The sequence below is a fragment of the Nansenia antarctica genome (genome assembly GCF_963989245.1).
Source record: "Nansenia antarctica genome assembly, chromosome: 4".
NCBI lineage: Eukaryota > Metazoa > Chordata > Actinopteri > Argentiniformes > Microstomatidae > Nansenia > Nansenia antarctica.
The window spans coordinates 5751677-5774768 of NC_137689.1; the positions used below are offsets into that span (position 1 = coordinate 5751677).

Sequence of the window (23092 nt, forward strand, 5' to 3'; positions counted from 1 at the left end):
TCAATAATAATAATAATAATGACATTCAATAATGTCATTATTTTTAAAATTGCATGCAGTTCACCTACCTGCAAAATCAAGTTGGTCAAACGAGGTGAGCTCAGGCAATTGTGGGACAACCAAGGAAGGAAGGAAGGGGGCCTGGGAGGCAATTGTAGCATCCGACACTCGCTGCTTCAGCTCAGCTCAAAGACGAGACTGGCTCGAGGCTGCGTTCGTAAACTCGCCCTGAGAGCGCCGGAGCGCACACTGGGTCCGACGTCACAAAGGGACCGAGTCATCCGATTGGACGAGAGGCGTTCCACGCGTTCTGATCAGATTCCGACAGCGTATTTACGAACACACACCCACTCAGTGTGGTTTCGTTAGCAGCTGCAGAGGGACAGTTGTTGGTGAGGCCGGCGAGGCGAACACAACATCTTCTTTGACAATAAAAAACGTTGAAGCTACACGAAAACGAAAGAAAAGCGCTGCTAAAAACAGCTACATCGTACGAAATACGACATATCTTAACAAACACAGAAAGCCTAAAGGTAAGGAGGAAATACTGGTCAACATTTGAGAAATGGTTCAGCTAACTCCCCGTTAGCTTAGCTAAGCTAGCTCCTTCTCGTCCAGTCATCGTAGAGACGTAACCCAGGTTTAGACATTTGGATTTGTCTTAGGCTATTTAGAGAGCTAGACAGACCGATAGCTGCTTCATTATTTAGCTAACTAACCACTTCATAAAATGCGTTGGTTGGACACACTGCCTCGTATCCATAGCAACTAGCTAGCTAAGCTAAGCTAAGCTAACCTTCTGTGTTCAACCCCAGACAGTCTTATTAGCAGCTAACGGGCTGACAATGTGCGTGATGAGGAGAGGAAAGAAAGGCACGTTTATTTTGTATTAATATATTTATATATGTATTATTTTATATATATAATATATATTATTATAATATATGTTATTTTATATATATTAAATATATTATTATATTATATATTATTTTATATAATATATTTGTATTATAGGATGTTGTATATATTTCATACAACAGGGTACAATTCAAAGTGCTTTACAACACTTTTTTTTTATTTTAAATACAGCAAGAGTAGAATAGCAAGAAAAGAAAAAATGACAATGAATAAAAAGCTAATTAATATAAGAAGTAAAATAGATAAAACATCCAATAAGACAATAGTTAATGGATAAAAAAGACATTGATTGATAAGAAGTGTTTGTGTTTAATCATAACTGCTGCAAAACATGAAGGTTTCTTTTAGCTTAGATCGAAGTGTTAGTAGTGTTTTTGAGGGTTTGGGGCCTGTTTGAGACAAGGGGAGCAGGCGAGGCTGGCAGGGTGGGTGGGGGGTCGTGTGATGGGAGTCACGTTTTTCAGCCTTTCTGGACGATCGTCTTGTCTTCTTATGGTTATTTATAAACGACTGATAACCAGTGAACAGTTGGCTAGATAGTTAACTAGCTATCTGGTTTTTATCTGGTCTGACAAGTCCCGATCAGTGATCCGGAGTCGAATCACAAAGGACGTGAAACATCTCCGTTTAGTAGCTAGTCCCCCGTCTGCTATCCAGCTTCCCCACGACTAGTTAAGACAGACAACTAGCTAACTAACTAGGTCAATGTAACATTGGCTAAGTTGACGTTTAGTCTACCGTGTCTTTGTTTTCTAGCTGTAGGTCTGATTGACTCGATTGTTCAGCTGGACGAGGCCTTTGTTATTACAACAGCGAGTTGACCGGTGTTGGTAGCTAAGCTATTACAGTGATTTGTTTAATAGCTATTACAGTGATTTGTTTAATAGCTATTACAGTGATTTGTTAACTAGCTATTACAGTGATTTGTTAACTAGCTATTACAGTGATTTGTTAACTAGCAACTGAATCAAGAAGACACAATGATCTGGTTTCGACGATAAACTACTTTAATTGTCAAGCATTGTACATGGCAACATTGGGTTGTGAACACCTCTGCCTGGAGTCACCTACTTTATTTTCTACTCACACGTGATGTAATGTGTTATGAAAGAAAGCACAGCTTGAGGGGACTAATTTGATGAATTGGTGAAGAAGAGGAGGAATATAGATAGTCTTAATTTGGATGCAAAGATGCAGTGTTTGGATGCAAAGATGCAGTGTTACGTTGTGTACTGATGATGGCCTCCTCCTCACAGATGCCTTCAGCAATGGTTGGCAACAGCGCTGTTCAGTCCGCCAGTCCGGAGTTTGGTGCTGGGACCCAGTCTGAGGCCATGAAGCAGGTCCTGGGTGTGATGGACAAGAAGGTCCGCAACATGGAGAAGAAAAAGGTAATTGTCCCTTTATTTTTTACATTGTGTGTAAAATCTCTCAGATCTTAGTTTGAGTCGTGTTTGGAGGTCTTTGTTAGACTGGCATCGCCTCATTTATTGCCCTGTTTCGGTTTCGGAAGGAAGGGCAGCAGAGTAGTTATGGCATTTTACCGCAGGTATAGTTGAGTAATCGATCATTAAGCTTTCTTGAGCAAAGGTGCTACAACCACCATATGCATGCTGAGGTAATTATGATGTAACGATGTTACACCTTACAAAGATGTTACTTAACGTTGTCACAACTAGAAAAACACACATTCTCAAATGTGTGTATGATTATTCATATTTCACCAAGGCTATGCTGTATTCAGTCATGTTGAAAAAACGTCTGTTTCTTTATGATGACTTAATCAAACAAAAAACCAGCTGATTGCTCCAGGGAGGGGTTGTCCTCTTACACACAGACACAAGATCAGCTGGGAGGAACAAACCTGACCTTTGTGTCTGGGGTCAACTCCATCTTACTCCTCAAGGGCTCAGATAATAGTACAGCTCTAAGTATTTGTTTCCTGTATATTGAGCTATGTTCTTGCGGAAAGAGCCTCAGCAGATGTCTAACCTTGTTGTCCAATGTTGGCCATGACGCTACAGGGCAAACTGGATGACTACCAGGCCAAGAAGAATAAAGGAGAGAGGCTGAACCAGGATCAGCTGGTATGTACGAGCCTCTACACTTTCTAGCCTTTCACACTTACTGCTCCTTGAATGACGACTTTACTGACTTCCCTTTGGCATGCATCTTCTTTTCAACTGATTCCTTTCCTGACCTTTCCAATGTTTGTCCTCTTGTGTGTCTTGTGATGCATTGACACAGTATTCAAAGCATCATTTGGATGTCTCCTTCTCTCCCCACTCATCTCATTTGCAGGAGGCTTTGACTAAGTTCCAGGAAGTCACCTACAACCTGGAGTTCGCTCGGGAGCTGCAGAAGAACTTCCTGGCCTTGGGCCAAGAGGTGAGTGTGTTATTATTACTGCCTCTGGTCACATGACCCATCCAGCCACACAAATGGACCGACTTGTATGGCGCGTTATTCCAAACCGCTTTACAACGGCCTCGCATTCACCCACACACCAATGGCGGCAAGCTACCATGCAAGGTGCCGGGCTGCTTGTTGGGATTAATTTGGCGTTCAGTGTCTTGCCCAAGGACACCTCGACATGTGGCCAGCCGCGGTTTCTTCTTTAAAAAAGAAAATGTACAGTACGCTCCAATGCCATGACACTGTCTCCTCCTCCTTCTCCCCCTCCTCCTCTACCTCCTCCTCCTTCTCCCCCTCCTCCTCCTCTACATCCTCCTCCTCCTCCTCCCCCTCCTCCTCTACATCCTCCTCTACCTCCTCCTCTACATCCTCCTTCTCCCCCTCCTCCTCCCCCTCCTTCTCTACATCCTCCTCTACATCCTCCTCCTTCTCCCCCTCCTCCTCCTCTACATCCTCCTCTACCTCCTCCTCTACATCCTCCTCTACCTCCCCCTCCTTCTCTACATCCTCCTCTACATCCTCCTCTACCTCCTCCTCTACCTCCTCCTCTACCTCCCCCTCCTTCTCTACATCCTCCTCTACATCCTCCTCTACATCCTCCTCTACCTCCTCCTCCTTCTCCCCCTCCTCCTCTACCTCCTCCTCCTCCTTCTCCCCCTCCTCCTCTACCTCCTCCTCCTTCTCCCCCTCCTCCTCCTTCTCCCCCTCCTCCTCTACCTCCTCCTCCTTCTCCCCCTCCTCCTCTACCTCCTCCTCCTCCTCTACATCCTCCTCTACCTCCTCCTCCTCCTCCTCTACATCCTCCTCTACCTCCTCCTCCTTCTCCCCCTCCTCCTCGACATCCTCCTACCTCCCCCTCTACCTCCTCCTCCTCTACATCCTCCTCCTTCTCCTCCTCCCCCTCCCTCCAGATCCAGAAGGCGGTGAAGAAGGCGGCCCGTAGGGAGCAGCTGCAGCGGGAGGAGACGGAGCAGAGGCGGCTGAAGACGGTCCTGGAGCTGCAGTTCCTGCTGGACCACCTGGGGGACGAGGGCGTACGGCAGGACCTGAAGCGGCCCGCCACCGGCTCCCCCCTGCTCACCGACGCCGACCTCACAGCCCTCGACAACTTCTACAAGCTGGTGGGGCCGGAACGGGACCACAACGTCAGGTCAGGACACTTTCCCTATTTTAAACATTCTGGGAAATAGGGAGCAAAGTGACACTGACGTTTAAATATAAACCTACAACGTACAGTATCCTCCAATGCCATGACACGGTCTCCTCCTCCTCCTCCTCTACCGCCTCCTCCTCCCCTACCTCCTCCTCCCCCTCCTTCTCTCCCTCCTCCTCCTCCTCCTCCCTCCTCCTCTACCTCCTCCCCCTCCTCTACCTCCTCCTCCCCCTCTTCCTCCTCCTCCTCCTCTCTGGGGATCAAAGCTGACTGAGACATTTAAATATAACCGTCCCTGACTGTTTCCTGTCTCAGGTTGACTGACCACCTCCTCCTCCTCCTTCTCCCCCTCCTCCTCCTCCTCTACCTCCCCCTCCTCCTCTCTGGGGACCAAAGCTGACTGAGACATTTAAATATAACCGTCCCTGCCTGTTTCCTGTCTCAGGTTGACTGACCACCTCCTCCTCCTCTACCTCCCCCTCCTCCTTCTCCCCCTCCTCCTCCTCCCCCTCCTCCTCCTCTCTGGGGATCGAAGCTGACTGTGACATTTAAATATAAACGTCCCTGCCTGTTTCCTGTCTCAGGTTGACTGACCAGTATGAGGAGGCGTCTCTACACCTATGGGAGCTGCTGGAGGGCAGGGACAAGGCCGTGACAGGAACCACGTGTAAGTTGTCTTACACATCTTGCTTTTATGAGCCTCTTATGCTTTTATGTTAATGAGTTGGAAATAGACTGCACTTATATAGCGCCTTATTCCAAAGTGCTTTACAACGGCCTCTCATTACACACTCACATTCACACACCAATGGCGGCATGCTACCATGCAAGGCGCCGGCCCCGCTCATTGGGAGCAATTTGCCCGCTTACACATGAGCTAAATGTCCTAACATTCCTGGGTTGTGCCTTTACGAACCAGGCCAGGACCAGGCAATGTTCATGTTCCCTGCATTTTCCATGGTCTTGACTAGGGATGTCCCGATCCGATACTGATATCGGATATCGACCCGATATTGGTCCTGAATGCTGGATCGGGGATCGCACCAGAAAAAAAAGAGGCTCCGATCCGATCCTACTGTCATCCGCAGTCAAAATTATGTGTATAAGCGATGAGGAAATAAAAACAGTGAACAGAAACACGTGTCGCAGAAATGCTTCACGCGAGTCCTATATGCGCTTAAAATGCGCATAGCGCTTCACGCGAGTCCTATATGCGCTTAAAATGCGCATAGCGCTGCGCTGTGTGCTTCCGGTTTCATTACAAAGAGGTTAACCCTATATGTGCCTGACGTCTAACAACATTCAAATGACTCTAACTTCATATTTTTTCGGATTTCAATGTATGACACATCATTTGAAAGCTTATGATCCGTAGTTCCAATCCACAACACGTCGTATTTGTTGCTTTAATAAAGGCTGGCAGTCTTTAATTTAACTGTTGTTGGTGTGGACTATATACTGGGGAGGTATTTGTTATTATTCAGGGGTCAAAAAATGTATACAAATATCGGATCGGTATCGGTATCGCCGATACCCGAAGCCCAGGTATCGGTATCGGTATCGGTAGTGAAAAAGTGGGATCGGGACATCCCTAGTCTTGACCAGGGAAATTGCCTGAGCACATTACCCTTCGAGGTAAATTCCATGGAATTTAATGGGAAAGCTCTTCTGTGTCAATGGGTTTTTTGTTTCATACAGTGCTAAACCAGGATTTGAGCTTGTGTTTTAGGTCAGTGCTCTGTACAGAGAGGGGGGTGAGACAGGGTATCTTAGAACCTATGAGTGCATAGGAAATGGGGAGAGTCGCTGAGTTAGCTCAACTGAGAGCAGCCCTCTGACTAGAGCCATCCATCACACGGCCCCTCAGAGTAAAGAGGGCACGCTGGACACGCAGAAAGAAACTGTTTACAGAAGCCATATCCTGGGTGGCTGCTGGGGGGTGAGCCAGGGTTACGTCCGAGTGACTTGTGTTTCACGACAACTCACGAAGTGCAAGCCGGGACACGGAGCACCTGCCTGTCACTCACTCTCCGCAAAACACCGATCGTCACACACCCGCCCGCGGTCCTCGGACAACTTTGCCCATATGGCATTGTGGATTATAAATACCTGGAGTTATTAAAGTGCCTGGCACGGCGCTGTGGAATGGGCCACAGCTGTGATTACGCCCCGCACGGACCTCCTGCTAGCGAGTCCCAGAGAAGTGCCTGGCTTGCACAACGGCAGACTCTGTTTTAGCGTTGAGGTTCTGCTAAACGAGGAGTCACATGCCCTGTAAAAAAATGGCGACTGTTTATTTCCTGTGATCTCGGGCCAAGGCCACATGGTTGTTGTAACAGCGTCTGATCTGTCCCTCCCTCCCTCCCTCCCTCCGTCTACAATCAGACAAGGCGCTGAAGGAGACGCTGGACAAAGTGCTGCTGAGTGGCTACTTCGACAGGGCGCAGACGCATCAGAACGGAGTGTGTGAGGAGGAGGAGGAGGAAGAGGAGGAGGAAGAGGAGGAGCAGTCGGTGGCAGCAGAGTCGTCTGAGGCTGGGGAGCAGCCTGCAGAACCAGGTAACCACTGATGTCTCCTCAGCACCTGACCGTACATTTGTGTCACGTTCTAATGCTTTGGTCCTCATATCAGGATCTGATGTAACGATCTGACTCTTCTTTCGAAAAATGTGAATACATTTCCGCATTGTTGAAAGTCAAGGACGCATCACTAGTCAACTAACACAGCTTGTTTTGTGAGCCTGCTAACAATGTAAAGTAGTGTTATAGTTAACTAGGTAGCAGTGGGGATTACTCACCCAATCCATTGTGTTGCGATATTTTGGCTTGACTAGGGAGTTTGTGATTCTCAACAATGGTGAAACGTAGTTCCGTGTCCATTTTGATTGGTTGCCGACATGCGGACCAAAAGACTAGAATGTGTCACATATGACTGAAAGGTTACCGGAACATCTAGCGCTTATTTGCTTCATTATCAGTCTTGAAAGGGTTCAAGGGTACTTTATTTGTCACATGCACAGAAATTACAATGTAAAACATGCAGTGAAATGAAATGGGACTAGACACTCAACACTGTACACTGTGCCAGAGAAGAAAAAGACAATAGTAACAATTAAAAGACACAGGACATAAAGGGCTGAACATAAAGTGCTTAGCAACAGTATCCTGCGCTAAATAAAAAGGCTAATTTCAAAAAGGCAGTAGCCTAGCGTAGTACAAGGGAACCAATTAAAACCAATGAATAAATAGGTGTGCTTTAAGAGATAAATAGGTATGCTTAATAAATAAATAGGTGTGCCGCGGTCCTACTACCTCTAATGTCTTTCGTTTAGCATTCATTTGCTCCTTTTTCCCAAGGATTTGACAGGATTATTTGAAAAGTCATTTTGCCAAAAGGTTTAGTTCTGAGGTGGGCTTTCCTCTTCGCACCCTATTATGATGTCACCTCAAAACTCCTAAGAACGTCTATGGCAAGACTCAGTTCTGACAACTGGGCCGGTCAGTGTTGAAGGGACAATGACCCCTCCCTGATTTCATAAACAATAAATGTATTGACTTTGTGTTTTTACAGAAGGAGTAGTTACTGAAGAATACACAGAGACCATTGAAGTGGAAGCCACAGAGGTGAGATTTCTCCTCGGTAACTTTGACGACGTGTATTGTCCGGAATCCAGATAACTGCTGTGCGTTCGTTCAGTTAGAATTGTAACGCAATAACAAGGTGTCTTCTGTGTGGTCTTCTGTTGCAGTTCGTAAACAGACAGTTCATTCCAGAAACCACATACAGCAGTACTGACAAAGACCAAGCAGAGGAGTGGACAGCAGAGGCCCAGGTAGGCTGCATCCCCGCACTCCTCATGTCACGTCAAGGGGGGGCGGCTGTGGCGCAGGAGGTAGAGCCGGCGTCTAATGATCGCAAGATCGGTGGTTCGAACCCCGTCTGGCCACATGTCGAGGTGTCCTTGGGCAAGACACTGGACACTGAACCCCAAATTGCTACCATATTTCTTTTGATATCTATAGCCATCACTTATGCATCCGTGCATACCATACTGTACATAGCTACCGTAACTGTATATACCCCTAACTACTGTACTTGCCATACTGTACCTATCTCTATCATGTCTTTTCTAATTATAATTTTTATATCACTATTTGCACTTCTGGTTAAGATGCTAAACTGCGTTTCATTGTCTGGTCCTTGTGCTCTGCAATGACAAAGTTGAATCTAATCTAATGTGCCATCTCACTAAACAAAGTCACCCAGAAATGTAGACGCATTAGAATCTGATTTCTTATCCATATTTTACGAGATCCTCGTGCTGTAGTCCTGATGGCCCTGTGATGTGGTTGGCTGATCCCTGTGATGTGTTTTGGCTGATCGGTCTCTCTTCACGCCTGCAGGTGGTGAATGTCCTCCAGCACCAGCCCCCCCCCCAGCAGGCCCCAGAGCCCCACACTGTGAACCCCGTCTCCCCCTCCCCCTCCCCCAACCCTGTGGTCAGGAAAATGGTGGTGCAAGACCTCATGGCCCAGCTGCAGGGGACCTACAACTTCATGCAGGTGAGGAATAAGGACCCCTCTAAACTGGATCCTGTTGTCAGAATCAGAATTGCTTTTATTACATCAATGTACAGATACAAAGAGTAACATTATTGGGTTCCGGTTCCATTAGACATTGGCATTGCAGCAGAAATACAAAATCAATAATAGAATAAACACGATATAAACAACAGGCAAGAATAGCTGTATATACAATAGCGTCAATAATAGAATAAGCAGGATATAAACAACAAAATCAATAATAGAATAAGCAGGATATAAACAAGAGTAAAAAATAGCTGTGTCTACAATAGCGTCAATAATAGAATAGGTGATGATAGCAGCAGAATGCAAATCAGCATATCAACATTCTTAATGTAAACAACATTACGGAAAAGTTCAGGTTCAAGTAATATCAGGTTGTGCAGAAACGCTGTGCAGGTTACAGTGAGAGTGAGTGAGTTGTCCTGTTTGCTCTGTGCTGGGGAGCCTGTTACCCTGCCTGGTCTCTCTCTGACCCCTGACCTCTGACCCCTCCGCTGCCTCAGGACTCCATGCTGGAGTTTGACGGCCAGGCCCTGGACCCGGCCATCGTCTCGGCCCAGCCCATGAAGCCCGGGCAGAGTGTGGACCTGGCGCAGATGGGTCAGTACTCAAGAACCTGAATGAACTTCCCTGTCACAGCTCCTCTTTAACCAACAGCACCACTCAGCCACAGAGTTTGTAGTCCTGTACACTGTTTAACATTTATCTGTTTGTGTGCAGTCCACTCAGAATCCAGACTCCCCCAACCAAGCACAGTACCCGGACAGCCAGAATCCACACAAGTAAGCCATGTTGTTGACACAATGACACCTTTTAAAGGAATTCTGGGGGGTATTCCATCAACGTCACTCAAAGAAAAATCCAGGCTTATTTTAGATGAACTCTCACAAGACCAAAAGCCTGGATTTGTTGAGACTTACCAAGTCTTGTGAGACTTACCAAAATAAGCCTGGAATTTCCTTTAGCGACGTTGATGTAATGACCCCCCTGATGTAATGACCTCAAGTCAGATTAGAAGCTGGAGCTGATGTTTCCCTCCCACCCACCCCCGGCCTCCCCCAGGTCCCCATGGCCTCCCCCACACCTGACGCTTTCTCCTCCACGCCCCCCCTCTACCAGCCATCCCACACAGCAGAGCCTCGACCGCAGGCAGACGGCCTCGACCCCCTCCAGGTAAACCCCCCCCTCCCCCCCGCCCCCTCTGCTCACTGCTCTACCCCGCTCTGGCTGAGTGTCTGTGTGAGTGTGAGAGAGAGAGAGAGTGTGTGTGTGTGTGAGAGACACAGAGAGAGAGAGATGCGCTCCATACTCGGGTGGCGTGAGAGACGGCTAACCCTCATCACACCTGTCCTGAAGTGTGTGAGCGAGGAGAGAGAGAGGAGAGGAGAACCAATTTGAAGTGTGTGACGTCTTTGTCTCCCCCAACCCCCCCCCTCCCTAACCAGGCCTCGATGTCCCTGTCGTCCGAGCAGCCCCCCGCCCCGTCCTCTTTGCCCTCTGCCTTCCCGCCTGTCTCCAAACCCTCCCACAGTGGCGGCATCAATGTCAACGCAGCACCATTCCAGTCCATGCAAGCGGTAGGCTTTGTTAATGGAGGACTTCTGTCCAATAACACTCAACTCTTTATTGAACACTCACACAACCCCCCCCCCCACACACACACATGTAACTCATTATACACGTCAGAGTCCACGCACATCGTTATCTGATACATTATGCTGGAGCTAGACTAGTGCTCTAGACAAGTGCAATACACTATAACGATAGGGGAATTACAAGCCAAATTGATGTATTGCTCATCGAGTCTTTTATATAGTTTTCGTTTCATATTTATTCGGTATCAAAAGGAGTGAGTGTCCAGTATTGGCCGACATTTCTCAACCCCAAGCCTCATCCCCCATTTCCCTCCACGCCTCCCCCTCCACGCACGCCTCTGTCAGAACAGAACAACGCTTATTTTTGTCTTTCTTTCTTTCCTCCATTTTCACATAATGCATCATAATCAACTTTTAAAGTCAGACTGAAATGAGGATCACTAATCATAGTAATGCCATATTAAGTTGTGTGTGATCGTAACGGTTGACTTTCCCAGGGTAAGTTTCATATCGTCACCTTCTTAAAATAACGGCTTACGTCACCTTGGAGGAAAATGATGTTGTTGCCTAAATATCATATATATTTTTTTTTTCTTTCTAGATTTGGTTCAGTTTATTCTGTTTTTCTCAACTTGAAAATATGACGTAAGCCATTATTTTAAGAAGGTGACGATATCTAAGTTGTCTCTGACATAATGACAGATGTTGATGCTTGGACGCGCGGCATCTCCTTTTTATATTTTAGGGCGTTGGTAAAGCTTCTGACATCACGACTTACAACACTGTAAACAAAGCTGTGTGCCCAGCCATGTAGATAGCAGAGTTTGACATCTAGCTGAACTAATAGGTAGCGAATGTTAGCATACACTTCAACTCCCATGTCGGCATATTTTGAGTGAGTAGAGTAAAATTATCTGTGAAATGGGTGGCTGGTAGTAGCTAGTAGCAATCAGTTGTGACATTGATTGATGGGCTGTCAGTCAACCACCAAAGATACTGGTGGAAATAAGTAAACACGTCAAGACATTTTAATTTCAACATATTTCCATTGCAACCAGGTGGGATTTCGGCCCATTCTTCAACACAGACAGTCTTTAAATTCCGGGGGGCCCGCTAGTGAATCTTGGATCTTCAGTTCCTTCCACATGTTCTATTGGATTTAAGTCTGGCGATTGACTAGGCCAGTCCAACACCTTTATTTTCTTCCTCTTGAACCATTTGAGAGTCTCCTCCTCCTCCTTTGCAGTATGTTTTGGATCGTTGTCCTGCTGGAAGATCCACCCGCATCTCATCCTCATCATCCTGGTGGATGGCAGCAGATTCTTCTCAAGAATGTCCTATTATATTGTTCCGTTCATCTTATTCCTGATCATTTGGATGCCACTACGTAGTACCATGTGAAGAGAAACACCTGCATACCATGATGCTTCCACCGCTGAACTTCACTGTACGGTATTTTTAAGGATCATATGCAGAGCCATTTCTCTTCCAAACATGGCGTGTGGTATTGTTGCTGGGAAGTTAGATTTGTCTCGTTTGACCAGACTACATTCTCCCAGTAATCTACAGTAATGTACAGTAATGTACAGGCTTCTCCCAATGTTCTGTAGCAAACTTCAAATGAGCTTCAACGTGTTTGTTCTTCAGTAATGGAGTCTTCTGGGGTGGTGGTGAATGGAGACCGTGGAGGTGGAGTGGATTGCCTATTGTTTTCTAAGTGACAACAGTACTCCCTGCTTGCAGGCCTTTGTCCTTGATTCTTGGGCTACTCTTCTGACTAACTTTCTGACTGGCCGGTCAGAAGTCTTGTGAGGAGCTCCTGTGCGTGGCTGGTTGATGGTCGGGTGATTTTTCTTTCACTTGCGGATAATGTCCCCAATGGTGCTTTTAGGACCATTTAGGAGTTGAGAAATCCGTCGGTAACCAGTGTCAATATTATGCTGCTCAACAATCTTGCGAAGGTCTTAGGAGAGCTCTTTGCCTCTCTACCCATCATGAGATGTTTCTTGCAGGAAGGCTTGGTGACAAATGATTTGTTTACCTGCATTCCGAGGTGGAAAACCCTTTTTCAAAGAGTGGAAGTACTTACCCACCAACATGCACTAACCCAGCTGATTCTAATTAGCACAACTCTGAGAACTCATTATGGGGATAAGCTGGTTTAGCACTTTTTTCTTACTGTGTGTTCAATACCTTTTGTCTGTCATTCCACTTTATTGCATTTATAGCTTTTTTTTTTTTATAGATTGGAGTGTTACAATGTCTTGAGCTGTGTAGTTGTATTGAGTTAATACCAGTGTCTGGTATGTCTGCATTTCATGTGAATAGCTGCAATGGAAATATGTTGAATTAAAGAAATTGTTGATACACTAGTCAGCCCTGAAGCAATTTGAACAGAGAACAATCTATAAATTAATCTGAAAATCTGAAATCTGATTTAGTAAACTTTACTTTGAAAGTGAACTTCGTCTGATTTTAAGCTGATTTAACTAGAGCTGTATTTATTTGGCAAACCATGGACAATTTGTATGCCTTGTTAGTCTCAAGGTCAATGGTAAATATGCTATTTTCCTTTGTTGTATTCCCAGGGTTTCTGAATTAAGCTTTTATGTTGTTATCAGTATCCTTAACATGGGTGTATGGACTTAAACTGTTCACCCGTAGTCCTGAGTTAGTTTCTCACCTCTTAACAACACTCTGGTTGTGTCCGTCTCCTCAGGTCTTCAACCTGAACGCCCCCGTGCCCCCCACCAGCGAGGCCGAGCCTCTGAAGCAGGCCAGCCAGTTCCCCAGCAGCTACGCCCAGGGCTTCAGCAGCCCCACAGAACACCCCGCAGAGCAGCCCGAAAGCCAGCAGGAGGCGCTGCAGTCAGGTGAGGGGCTGGGCTGGGCTGGGGTGGAAGGGGCTCGGGATGGGGACATGGGCTGAATGTTGGAAGTAGGGTGACCAGGTTCCAACAAACCAAATGTGGGACACGGAGTATGTTTGTGTGGGACAATGTGGGACACAATTAGTACAATTACAAGTCGTCCTGTGCAAAGCGGCACATCTGGTCACCCTAGTTAGAAGTCTTTGTTCGTCGTGACCTGAGATACTTTTGAGACCTGCCCATAGAGTAGCAGGGCCTGAAGAGAGACAACAGCCTGGGTAGAAGGATCTGGAAGGGAGTGACTGGATATTATTCTTCATAAGATGACGGTTGGGGAGGCTATAGCGCAGGAGGTAGAGCCGGCATCTAACAATCGCAAGGTCGGCAGAACGGCGGTTCAAACCCCGGCTGGCCACATGTCGTGTCCTTGGGCAAGACACTGAACCTCAAATTGCTCCCAATGAGCGAGCCGGTGCCTTGCATGGTAGCGTGCCGCCACTGGCGTGTGAATGTGGTGAATGAGAGGCCGTTGTAAAGCGTTTTGGAATATGGCACTATATAAGTAATAAGGCGCTATATAAGTCAGTCCATTTACCACTTTGAAAAAAATAAATAAGATGATGGTCATGGTGTGTTTGTTCCACAGTGGTGGGAGCTTTCCACAGCCAGGACCCAGGCCTGTCGCCGGCGGGGGGCCACCAGGCCCAGCAGCAGCAGCAGCAGTCCCCCCAGGGCCCGGGCTTCGTCCCGGGACGCAACGGCCAGTCCTTCTACAACAGCCGGGGGGCGGCGCCCCGGGGAGGGCCCAGGAACCCCCGAGGCATGATCAACGGCTACCGGGGGTCCTCCAACGGTTTCAGAGGTACGACCTTCGTCTGGTGGTTCTGTAAGAACGGTATGACGTTCGTCTGGTGGTTCTGTAAGAACGGTATGACGTTCGTCTGGTGGTTCTGTAGTGGTAGTGAGTTGTGATCTGGTGATCAGAAGGATGTGAGTTTCAATCCCGCCTGAAACACTACCACTAGTGTGTCCTTGAGTAAGGCACTTAGCCCTCAGTTACTCCAGGGGGGAATGTCCCTGTAATCTGTCATTGTAAATCGCTTTGGATTAAAAGCGTCTGTCTGCTAAGGGCACCCCAGCAAACCCTGTCCTGCTGTCTCAGTGTTGGACATGGTTAATGTCGGGTGCCATAGTGACTCAAAGTATATCCATGGATGGACCTCCCTCTTCAATTGGAGCCTGTCTCTACAACTTTGACACAATGCGAATATGATTAATGGGTTTTTTCCCACATTCATATTAATCTGAATGATATGGTAGCAGAGCTAAAACAATAATTCAGCACAATAGCAGGTTAGGACGTGGCATTGAATGCAACGTTGTGTGTGTCTACATGGCCTAGCCTCATGTAACCTTGTACTGTCTCTGTTGTAGAAAGAAAAAAAGCGTCTGCTAAACGGCAAATTCTACATTCTAGTGGTTCTGTAAGATCGCTGGTTTGATACCAGGAGATGTGATTTGATCGTCTGTGCCTTTTTTTTTTTTTTTTTTAAATGAGATCAACGGTTGTCTTTCCCTCAGGCGGATATGACGGCTATCGCCCTCCTTTCTCGAACACTCCAAACGCCGGCTACGGACAGACCCAGTTCAGCACGCCCCGCGACTACTCCAACAGCACCTACCAGAGGGTAACTACTCAGCCACCCGCCACCTCCCTCCAGTAGCTTTATGTATCAGTCACAATGATTGCATGCTGTGTTCTCCAGCGGGGGTATTCCATCAATCTCACTAAAGGAAAATCCAGGCTTATTTTGATAAGTCTCGTGAAACTTATCAAGATAAGGCTGGATTTCTTTTTATAAATCTTGAGGGATTTATCAAAATAAGCCTGGATTGTCCTTTAGCAACGTTGATGGAATACCCCCCCCAGCTGTCATGTTGTCAAGTTTGTTTAAGCTCAGGTTAGATGACGATATGGCTCACCCAGGGCAGTGTTTTGTAGAGCTGTCTAGGTGGCATATTGGGCTAGGCCTAGGGGATGGGAATCCAGAACCGGCTCCACTTGAGAACCGGTAACAACTTGTTCGATGCGTCTGAATCGTACGCCTCCGAGGTTTGAATGTTATGTTCAGATGTCGTACACTGTGTTTAGAGACTCGAGATAATAAAACAGCTGCGTTGACGCTGAACCTGTGGAGGATACTTTCAGTGATGTTGTGTAGGGGTGTCTCAGGGTTGTCTCTAAGAGGGATACCAGCCAGGCTACAAGGGTGTGTGTAGGAGGTGTGTGTAGGAGGTGTGTGGGATGTGTGTAGGAGGTGTGTGTAGGGGTGTGTGGGTTGTGTGTAGGGTTTCAGTGGTTTTCAACCCTCTCCTCGGGGACCACCAGCCGTTCCACATATTTGATCTGTTCCACCACCAGCACACCTGATTCAACTAATCAAGTGCAACGCAATTATGATTTGTACTTGATTAGTTGAATCAGGTGTGCTGGTGGTGGAACAGATCAAATATGTGGAACGGCTGGTGGTCCCCGAGGAGAGGGTTGAAAACCACTGCAAAGTGATGGTGTGTCTCTACAGGAGGGCTACCAGCCAGGCTACAAGGGTGTGTGTAGGAGGTGTGTCTAAGTGATGTTGTGTCTCTACAGGAGGGATACCAGCCAGGCTACAAGCGAGGAGCGGCCCAGGGGCCTCGAGGTTGCTCTCGAGGTAATGCTCAAGCGATGCGATCCTAAAGCGCTTAAAGGACTGTGAAGTTCCGCCACATTGAACATTCAGAGGTTATGAATGTGTTTTGCCCCCCCCCCCTGCTCACTTTTATATAAAAAAATCCGAAAAAAATCTTTGTTTCTCATCTGTGATCTCTTTTTTTTCTTCTTTATTTTCTTTCTGGCCTGGTTATCAGAGTGAAGCTTTGGTATGTCTAAGATCCTCTCAGGGCCGGTTTGACAGCCGAGGCGTCGGTCTAGTCCAGGGTTGAGTTACACCCGCGACGGAAAAAAACCTCCTCGCCTGTGAAAGCGGCCCGCTATGTTTTAACACGCGCAAAGCTGAAATCCACAGCATTTAGATTTATCAGCAAGTCTGTGTTTTAAAACAAACAAATAGATATTCCTGTAAACTTGAAAGATTTCATTAATTTATTTTTTGTACAAAATAAATGCAAAAAAAAAACCTGCCACTGTTGGTCCAATCATGAGAATCTTTTATACTTTCTCTCACAGCCCCCCAACCCTGTCAACCACTCCCCCCCCCCCCCCCAATGCTTGTGGTTCTCATAGCATCTTTTGTTTGTTTTTTTCTTTGTGTTTTTTTTCATTCTTATGTTCTCCCATCGGCTCTTCTTTGTAAGCTAATGTTACTCCTTGAGAGACTGTTTCAATAAAGATGTGTTGTATTAACTGCTGTCTGCTGTTTAGTTTCTTTTGGTTTTGTCCTGATCCTCCCTCCCTCTGTGGGGCCGCCTGCCTGCCAGGCTTGCCCTCTACCTGTCAGTAGCCTGTCCGCCCGTACCCCAACCACAACAGAGTTCAGACAAACCACGCCCATTTCCGCATATGACGTACACGATTGCGTGAGGGAGGCGAGAGGGAGTTGTTGATGCTGGATCACAGTTAGGGTTAGGGTTAGGTAAATGTATGCTGGTTAGGGTTACGGGAGCCGAGAGCTGCGGTGTCCATAGCAACGCAGCGGGCGACGCGCACGTCATGCGGAAGTGGGCGTGGCTTCGTCTAAACTCCGTTGCGATTCGGGTAGTCGCAGCCTGTCCCTCGGGTGTCAGACTGGGGTTGGAGGGTTTGGGTTTTGCTTTGCTGAAAGGACCGCTGTCCGCTGCTGCCCCCCCTCACGCTTGCTGTGCTCCCTGGGTTCTAGTGTTTGGTGGAAGGGGTCTGTCTGTCCCTTAGAGAGCATGCAGTGTTTCATATCTGGTACATACCCACACACATCTATACAACCTGAGTTGCCCTGTAAGTCTCTGGAGTAATCCCGTGCCTTTGTTTAAATCCCCTGTAACAGATGCACTCCCCTCTGAGTCCATCTGGCAAAAATACACCGTTCTGCATGACCTTGTTTAAAGCACTCCAACAGAAGTAGTTTATTTTGTACATATATTGCTGATTTTCATGTATATATTATGTTTATGTGTAGTGTACTATTATATGATAATGTGAAGAGGAGGAGATGATGGTAATTCAACTGTGATGAGTATCTATGATGGTGTTATTAATTTGCTATCTATGGAATTCCGTTATTATTCCGGCTATAAGTCCTTATGATCCTCCACAGTTTCAGGGTTCAGTCTGATTGATATAATCAACTATTGTAGAGTGTAATCTTGCTTGCAAAATAAACTTTTTTATTTTTTTTGTAATAACTTCCAGGTTGATGCCTACTCGTCAGGTGTTAAGTATATGTGTATCCCCCAGTAAACAAAGAGTCCAAAAGACGTCCTCAGGGAAGCCGGAATGAGGGTTCAGATTACGTCTTTCTAAGACGTCCAGATGACGTCTTTCTAGGATGTCCAGGTGACGTCTTAAGGACGTCTTATGGACTACAGAATCGTCTTCTCATCTGTCATCTGGACCCACATTCCGGCTTCCCTGAGGACGTCTTTTGGACTCTTTGTTTACTGGGCTGCATGACTTGTTGGTTATATCCCTTGACCACAGTCATGCCAAACTTCTCACCAACTTGTAAAGTGGGACTAGCTGATTCTGACTGTGTTTGTGTGTGCTTGGCGGTTGCAGGCCGAGGGGGACTATTCAAGCCCAGCCGAGGGATGACCCAAATGGCTGCACAGCAAGCCAACTAACCTTGGACACCACCGACTCCGTTCTCCCCCTCTCCACCTAGGGCAGCCTCATTAACTTCTACCTTTCCCTGTTCCTCCTGGACCTGGATCATCCCTTCCTACCCATACCTCCTGTCTACTACTACTACTCTCTCTCTCCAAACCAGTCTGGGTCGATTTGGCGAGGCACCAGTCTGATGCCATACCTCCCTCAAGCTCTCTTTACCTTTCCCGACCCTTTAGCTTTCTCACAATCATATGCTGTCGCATAGCCTTAAAACTGATGGAGCTGGAACGTGTGTGCCTTTGCTGTTGGACTGTTCGTTTGGTCGTCGATGGGCAATCATGTACAAACCAGTGGCTGGGATCGGGGTAGTTTTTTTTGGGGGGGGGGGGCGGGGGGCATGTTAATGAAAGACCACACTGCTGACTGAAGGTTTTACCACACATAGAAATGCTTTTGTCTCAATGTGACAAGTATGTATACTGCTTACGGCATGTTTGGAAGAGAGAGGTCCGTCCACGTGGGGGTGAGCACTTTGATATGGCCAACTGTGTCTAGGCTGTGGAGTACTCCAGACAAAAAGGTGCTGGTGATGGACTGTTTACCTTTAAAAGAAGATGTCCTGTGCGTAAAGTACATTTTGCTATGGTCATACTGTACATTTCAAGTGATGCACTGAATAAATGCGCTGTTCTTCTGTAACTTTGCTCTGGTGGAAACGTTTTTTTTCTTTTTTTCAATCTTTATTATCTGCTCTGTTCAAACATCCCCCATGTCTTGGAACTGAGGTACACTCTGGCGGTTAAACAAATGTAAAACAAACATCAGAGAGCCTGACTGAAAAGTAATAACAGCTTTATCTTTCAATTGAATAGAAATGTCGATCATGATTGTAAAACGTGGCACTCGGTAAAAGGAAAGAGAAACTACATTTCCCCGCGCAAAGAATTTGGTGAAAGGGGGGGGGGGGGAGTTAGGATGCTGCATTCCATTTCTCCACCCTACTCCCAGAAGAATGCACTTGTGACATCACAGTCATTTAACACCATTGGGTTGGTCTAAGCACGGACACTTGGACCAGTTCATTCTGGTTTAAATCCATGTTGGGAAGTACACAGGTGCATATGGAGAAGAGTTGAGAAATGGGACGCCCCCGGATTCAACTTTAATCTCCAGGGTTAAAAAGACTCAAGTACAGAGAAAGTTCTAGACAGATTTGGGAGAGTGCCAGGAGATCAGCTGATTTTCAGATTTGCACAGCAATCAAGACGATCCTAAGACAGCTGCTTGTGGTGATCGACAAGACAGTACAGCACCCAAATCTATCAATAACAATCACTTTTGTGTTCTGTGACTTGAGACAGTTTTCTTTACTGATTTAATGCTATCATGCCCTATAGACCATCCAAAATCATTTAGAAATGTGAGACGAGTTATCTCTATAATGATCGTCCTTATTCGGGTTGAGTGGCCCGACATTTGGCAGAACACAGTACACGATCGTTGTAATTGTTATGATGTATTGACAACATCGCCATGACTCCCAATATCAAAACCATCACACAGCTGGTCTGACATGAATGACTCCAGCACGTTCTCCTCTGTTCATCTAGTCTGTCTCCCTGTCAACACTTTCTGTTTCAATAAAGAAGAATACATTCAAGAAAAAATTAAAAAAGCACCAAACCCTGAATTTTGTCTGATGATCAATCGCATGTGTAAGCATACTGTTCTGTATAACACGTATTCCCTGACTGTCGAACATAAAATACTCATGTACAAATGTACAGGACTTGGGAGGTTGGTTCATCGTAAAATCCATGAGTGTGGTTTTATCCATAGGTCACGTAGGAAGGACAGACAAGAGTGTCTCACGTTGTCCAGCCCTCCTCAGGTGGGATTCAGCTCTGCCAGTGATGACGTCAGGAGAACAGGGGGGGGGGGCCACGCGTTGACACACGGAGGGGACCTCTACACCCTGACTGGAGTAGAGTGGTAGAAGTTCTGTCTAAAAGTCTGTGGGCTTTGGAGGTACGGCGCCGTGGATGTGTCTCCATACACACAGTTAAGTCGGTCTTCTTCAGGGGGCGTGTTGGCCCTGTGGTACAGCTTGATGCCCTGGTGGCAGATCCTGGAAACCTTGGGGCAAACCAACCTGGTTCTGCAGGGGTACGTCGTGGTGGACTTGGGCCATGTCTTGGTGGCCCGGGGGCAAAGGATGGTCGTTTGCGTTCAGCTCTGGGACACCGTTCTCTTCGACTGGACAGAGGAAGTACAGAGGAAGTTAGTTTTGATGCAGCTAAAACAAACACTCCAGATTTTCACATTTCAGTGTTCGTTTGCAGTAAAAAAAAAAAAGAAAGTCAGTTCTGAAAAATGTATAGCACATCCTGAAGGAAGGAGACATGAACGGGTGTGAAAGTCACTCACCGTGGTCCCCGGGCGGGGGCTCCACATTCTGGGTCTTCAGCCGCTCCATGTGTTCCACCGCCTGAAACCACACAGGCAAACACACAGCATGAGATAAGCACAGACGCCTCGGTACGCCGTAGGCGAGACGGGAAGCTAACGTACAAAGAATGTCCCCGTTGTTCATAACAGGGTTTATTGAAGGAGTGTGTTACGGTCGTGGAGGGCCTATGGGTTGTGTGTTTGCCGTGACGACTGGTCCCTCTAGCCCCCCAGCCTGGTCCGCCTGGTCCCTCTAGCCTCCTAGCCTGGCCCCTCTAGTCCCTCTAGCCTCCTAGCCTGGTCCCTCTAGCCTCCTAGCCTGGTCCCTCTAGTCCCTCTAGCCTCCTAGCCTGGTCCCTCTAGTCCCTCTAGCCTCCTAGCCTCCTAGCCTGGTCCCTCTTGTCCCTCTAGTCGTCTAGTCCCTCTAGTCCATCTAGCCTCCTATTCTGGGGCCTCTAGTCCCTCTAGTCGTCTAGTCCCTCTAGCCTCCTAGCCTGGTCCCTCTAGCCCTCTAGCCTCCTAGCCTGGTCCCTCTAGCCTCCTAGCCTGGTCCCTCTAGCCTCCTAGCCTCCTGGGGCCTCTAGTCCCTCTAGCCTCCTCACCTGCTGGAGCTCTACTTTCTGGGCGTTGAGCTGCTCCTGCTGCCTCTCCAGCTCCTGCCTCTGGTTGTGGAGGTCCAGAGCCTTCTGGTTGAGGTCCTGCTCCTGCTGGCTCAGGTGCTCCTCGAACTCCCTCATCTCCTCGTCCGTGTACGCCTGGTTCTGCTCCAAGGTCTAAACCAAAGAGTCATGTCACGTCACGTCCCTGCTAACTTTCCTTATCAGCACGAGGAGGAACATGATTACAGTGTCTCAAGTTTATTTGTTTACATCACATTAGACAAGTGTAACAGAGTAAAATTGTTAGGCTTCAGATCCTGACATTATATTATAGCATAATTCAAGATAAAACGTGTCAGTAGTAGAGGACATGAGAGACAAAACATAATAGGCATAGTACAAGATAAGGTGGCAATAGTGCAGGTAAGACAAGACAGGTTACACTAGTGGTGCCGCTAGTCATGTACATGGGGTGAGCTAGGGGGAGACAGTCAATTGACTACAGTGGGCCTGATCGCCTGGGGGTAGTAGCTGTTTGTCTTGACCCTGAGGCTCCGTTGACGGTGGAAGTCTTGGTAGATACAGTGTGGTTATGGACGTGATGCACGTTACTCTTGCAGTTGTTTAGTTAACGGGGTAGTTGGGTTGAAGTATCAAAATGTATGAATACATAGAGAGAGTAGGGTTAAAAACACCTTACCTCCCAACTATCTGGCTCCAGAAACTCCTTTTTCTTCGTGGCGACCATGAACTCGTCTCTGGAGACCAGTCTGTCTTTGTTGGTGTCCACCTGAGGAGGAGGGGAAAGGGATTCAAAGTTTGTACAACGAAATGTATTTATGCTCTAGAGGGGGCATCTAGGCAAGGGGTCAGAGCCATTGAAGGCGACCCTGGAGCAATTAGGGGTTTAGTGCCTTGCTCAGGGGCACTTCGACACGTGGCCAACCGTGATTCGAACCGCTGCGAGCAGCCGACTTTTGCGATCATCAGACGCCGGCTCTACCGGCTGAGCTACTTCTTGTAGCCCCAACAAGTAGAGAGAGACCATTTAAATAATCCCCCCCCGCCCCCCCTCCACACACACACACACACACACCCACACACACACACACACACACACATTCTGAAACCTGTATCATCATATGCATCACCTTCAGTTACTGTAAGTCATAAGAACATGTGGTACGCCAGGTTCGTTGGGTCTTAGTCTACCTCGTTCATGACGTGCTCCCTCATCCGCAGACGCTCCTCCTCCATCTCCAGCATGTCGTCCTCTTCGTTAGTGGGATCATAGATCTTCTCAAGCTGAGGCCACAGAAGAAGAAGAGAAGAAGAAGTAATTAGTTACAGAAGAAGAGAAGAACAAGTAGAGTTAGTTAGAGAAGAAGAGAAGAAGAAGTAGTTAGTTACAGAAGAAGAAAAGAAGAAGAAGTAGTTAGTTACAGAAGAAGAAAAGAAGAAGAAGTAGTTAGTTACAGAAGAAGAGAAGAAGAAGTAGTTAGTTACAGAAGAAGAGAAGAAGAAGTTATCTCGACACACGCTCCATAGTCATCTCAAGTTTTAGGAAATACAAAAACTAAGTGACAAAGCTTTACCTCCTTCGTAAACAGCGCCTCCAATTCCTGTTCATCGAAGAAGCCATCTCCATTGGAATCTGCAAATCCCAAAAGCAGACTGTTGAACTTTGTGAGCTGGTCTCCAATTCT

The 23092-nt window shown here is 47.1% G+C and overlaps 2 protein-coding genes across 5 annotated transcripts in view; one reads left to right on the top strand and one right to left on the bottom strand.

The window, feature by feature from the left end:
- Positions 1-380: 380 nt before the first annotated feature.
- Positions 381-18674, top strand: caprin1a (cell cycle associated protein 1a). Of its 3 annotated transcripts, XM_080529831.1 has the most exons (19): positions 381-533; positions 2175-2309; positions 2943-3005; positions 3220-3306; positions 4245-4483; positions 5071-5153; positions 6872-7045; positions 8058-8110; positions 8236-8319; positions 8891-9049; positions 9577-9673; positions 9794-9855; positions 10136-10246; positions 10519-10650; positions 13388-13541; positions 14185-14400; positions 15120-15226; positions 16189-16249; positions 18289-18674. In XM_080529831.1, exons 2-19 carry the CDS (start codon positions 2175-2177, stop codon positions 18351-18353), a joined length of 2082 nt encoding a protein of 693 aa, XP_080385957.1. In that variant the 5' UTR covers positions 381-533; the 3' UTR covers positions 18354-18674. The 3 variants fall into 3 exon arrangements, with proteins under 3 accessions (XP_080385957.1, XP_080385959.1, XP_080385958.1); XM_080529833.1 differs by lacking the exon at positions 10519-10650; XM_080529832.1 differs by lacking the exon at positions 10136-10246.
- A 367-nt stretch (positions 18675-19041) lies between these two features.
- nucb2a (nucleobindin 2a) overlaps positions 19042-23092 on the bottom strand; it is a 7891-nt gene continuing 3840 nt past the window's right edge. For both annotated transcript variants that reach the window (XM_080529839.1, XM_080529838.1), the window contains exons 8-13: positions 22982-23040; positions 22599-22691; positions 22087-22176; positions 21390-21560; positions 20767-20827; positions 19042-20595 (exon numbers count right to left, since the gene is read on the bottom strand). In XM_080529839.1, the coding sequence (XP_080385965.1) occupies positions 20417-20595; positions 20767-20827; positions 21390-21560; positions 22087-22176; positions 22599-22691; positions 22982-23040 (653 nt within the window). In that variant the 3' untranslated portion in view covers positions 19042-20416. The remainder of the gene's footprint in view (positions 20596-20766; positions 20828-21389; positions 21561-22086; positions 22177-22598; positions 22692-22981; positions 23041-23092) is intronic.

What these genes read in the sequence shown, in the direction of transcription:
- caprin1a (XM_080529831.1), top strand. Translation starts at nt 2,175, where the DNA reads ATGCCTTCAGCAATGGTTGGCAACAGCGCTGTTCAGTCCGCCAGTCCG. An exon ending in GGACCTACAACTTCATGCAG is followed by an intron (nt 9,050 to 9,576) that starts GTGAGGAATAAG and finishes CCGCTGCCTCAG; the next exon opens with GACTCCATGCTGGAGTTTGA. An exon ending in GCAGGAGGCGCTGCAGTCAG is followed by an intron (nt 13,542 to 14,184) that starts GTGAGGGGCTGG and finishes TTTGTTCCACAG; the next exon opens with TGGTGGGAGCTTTCCACAGC.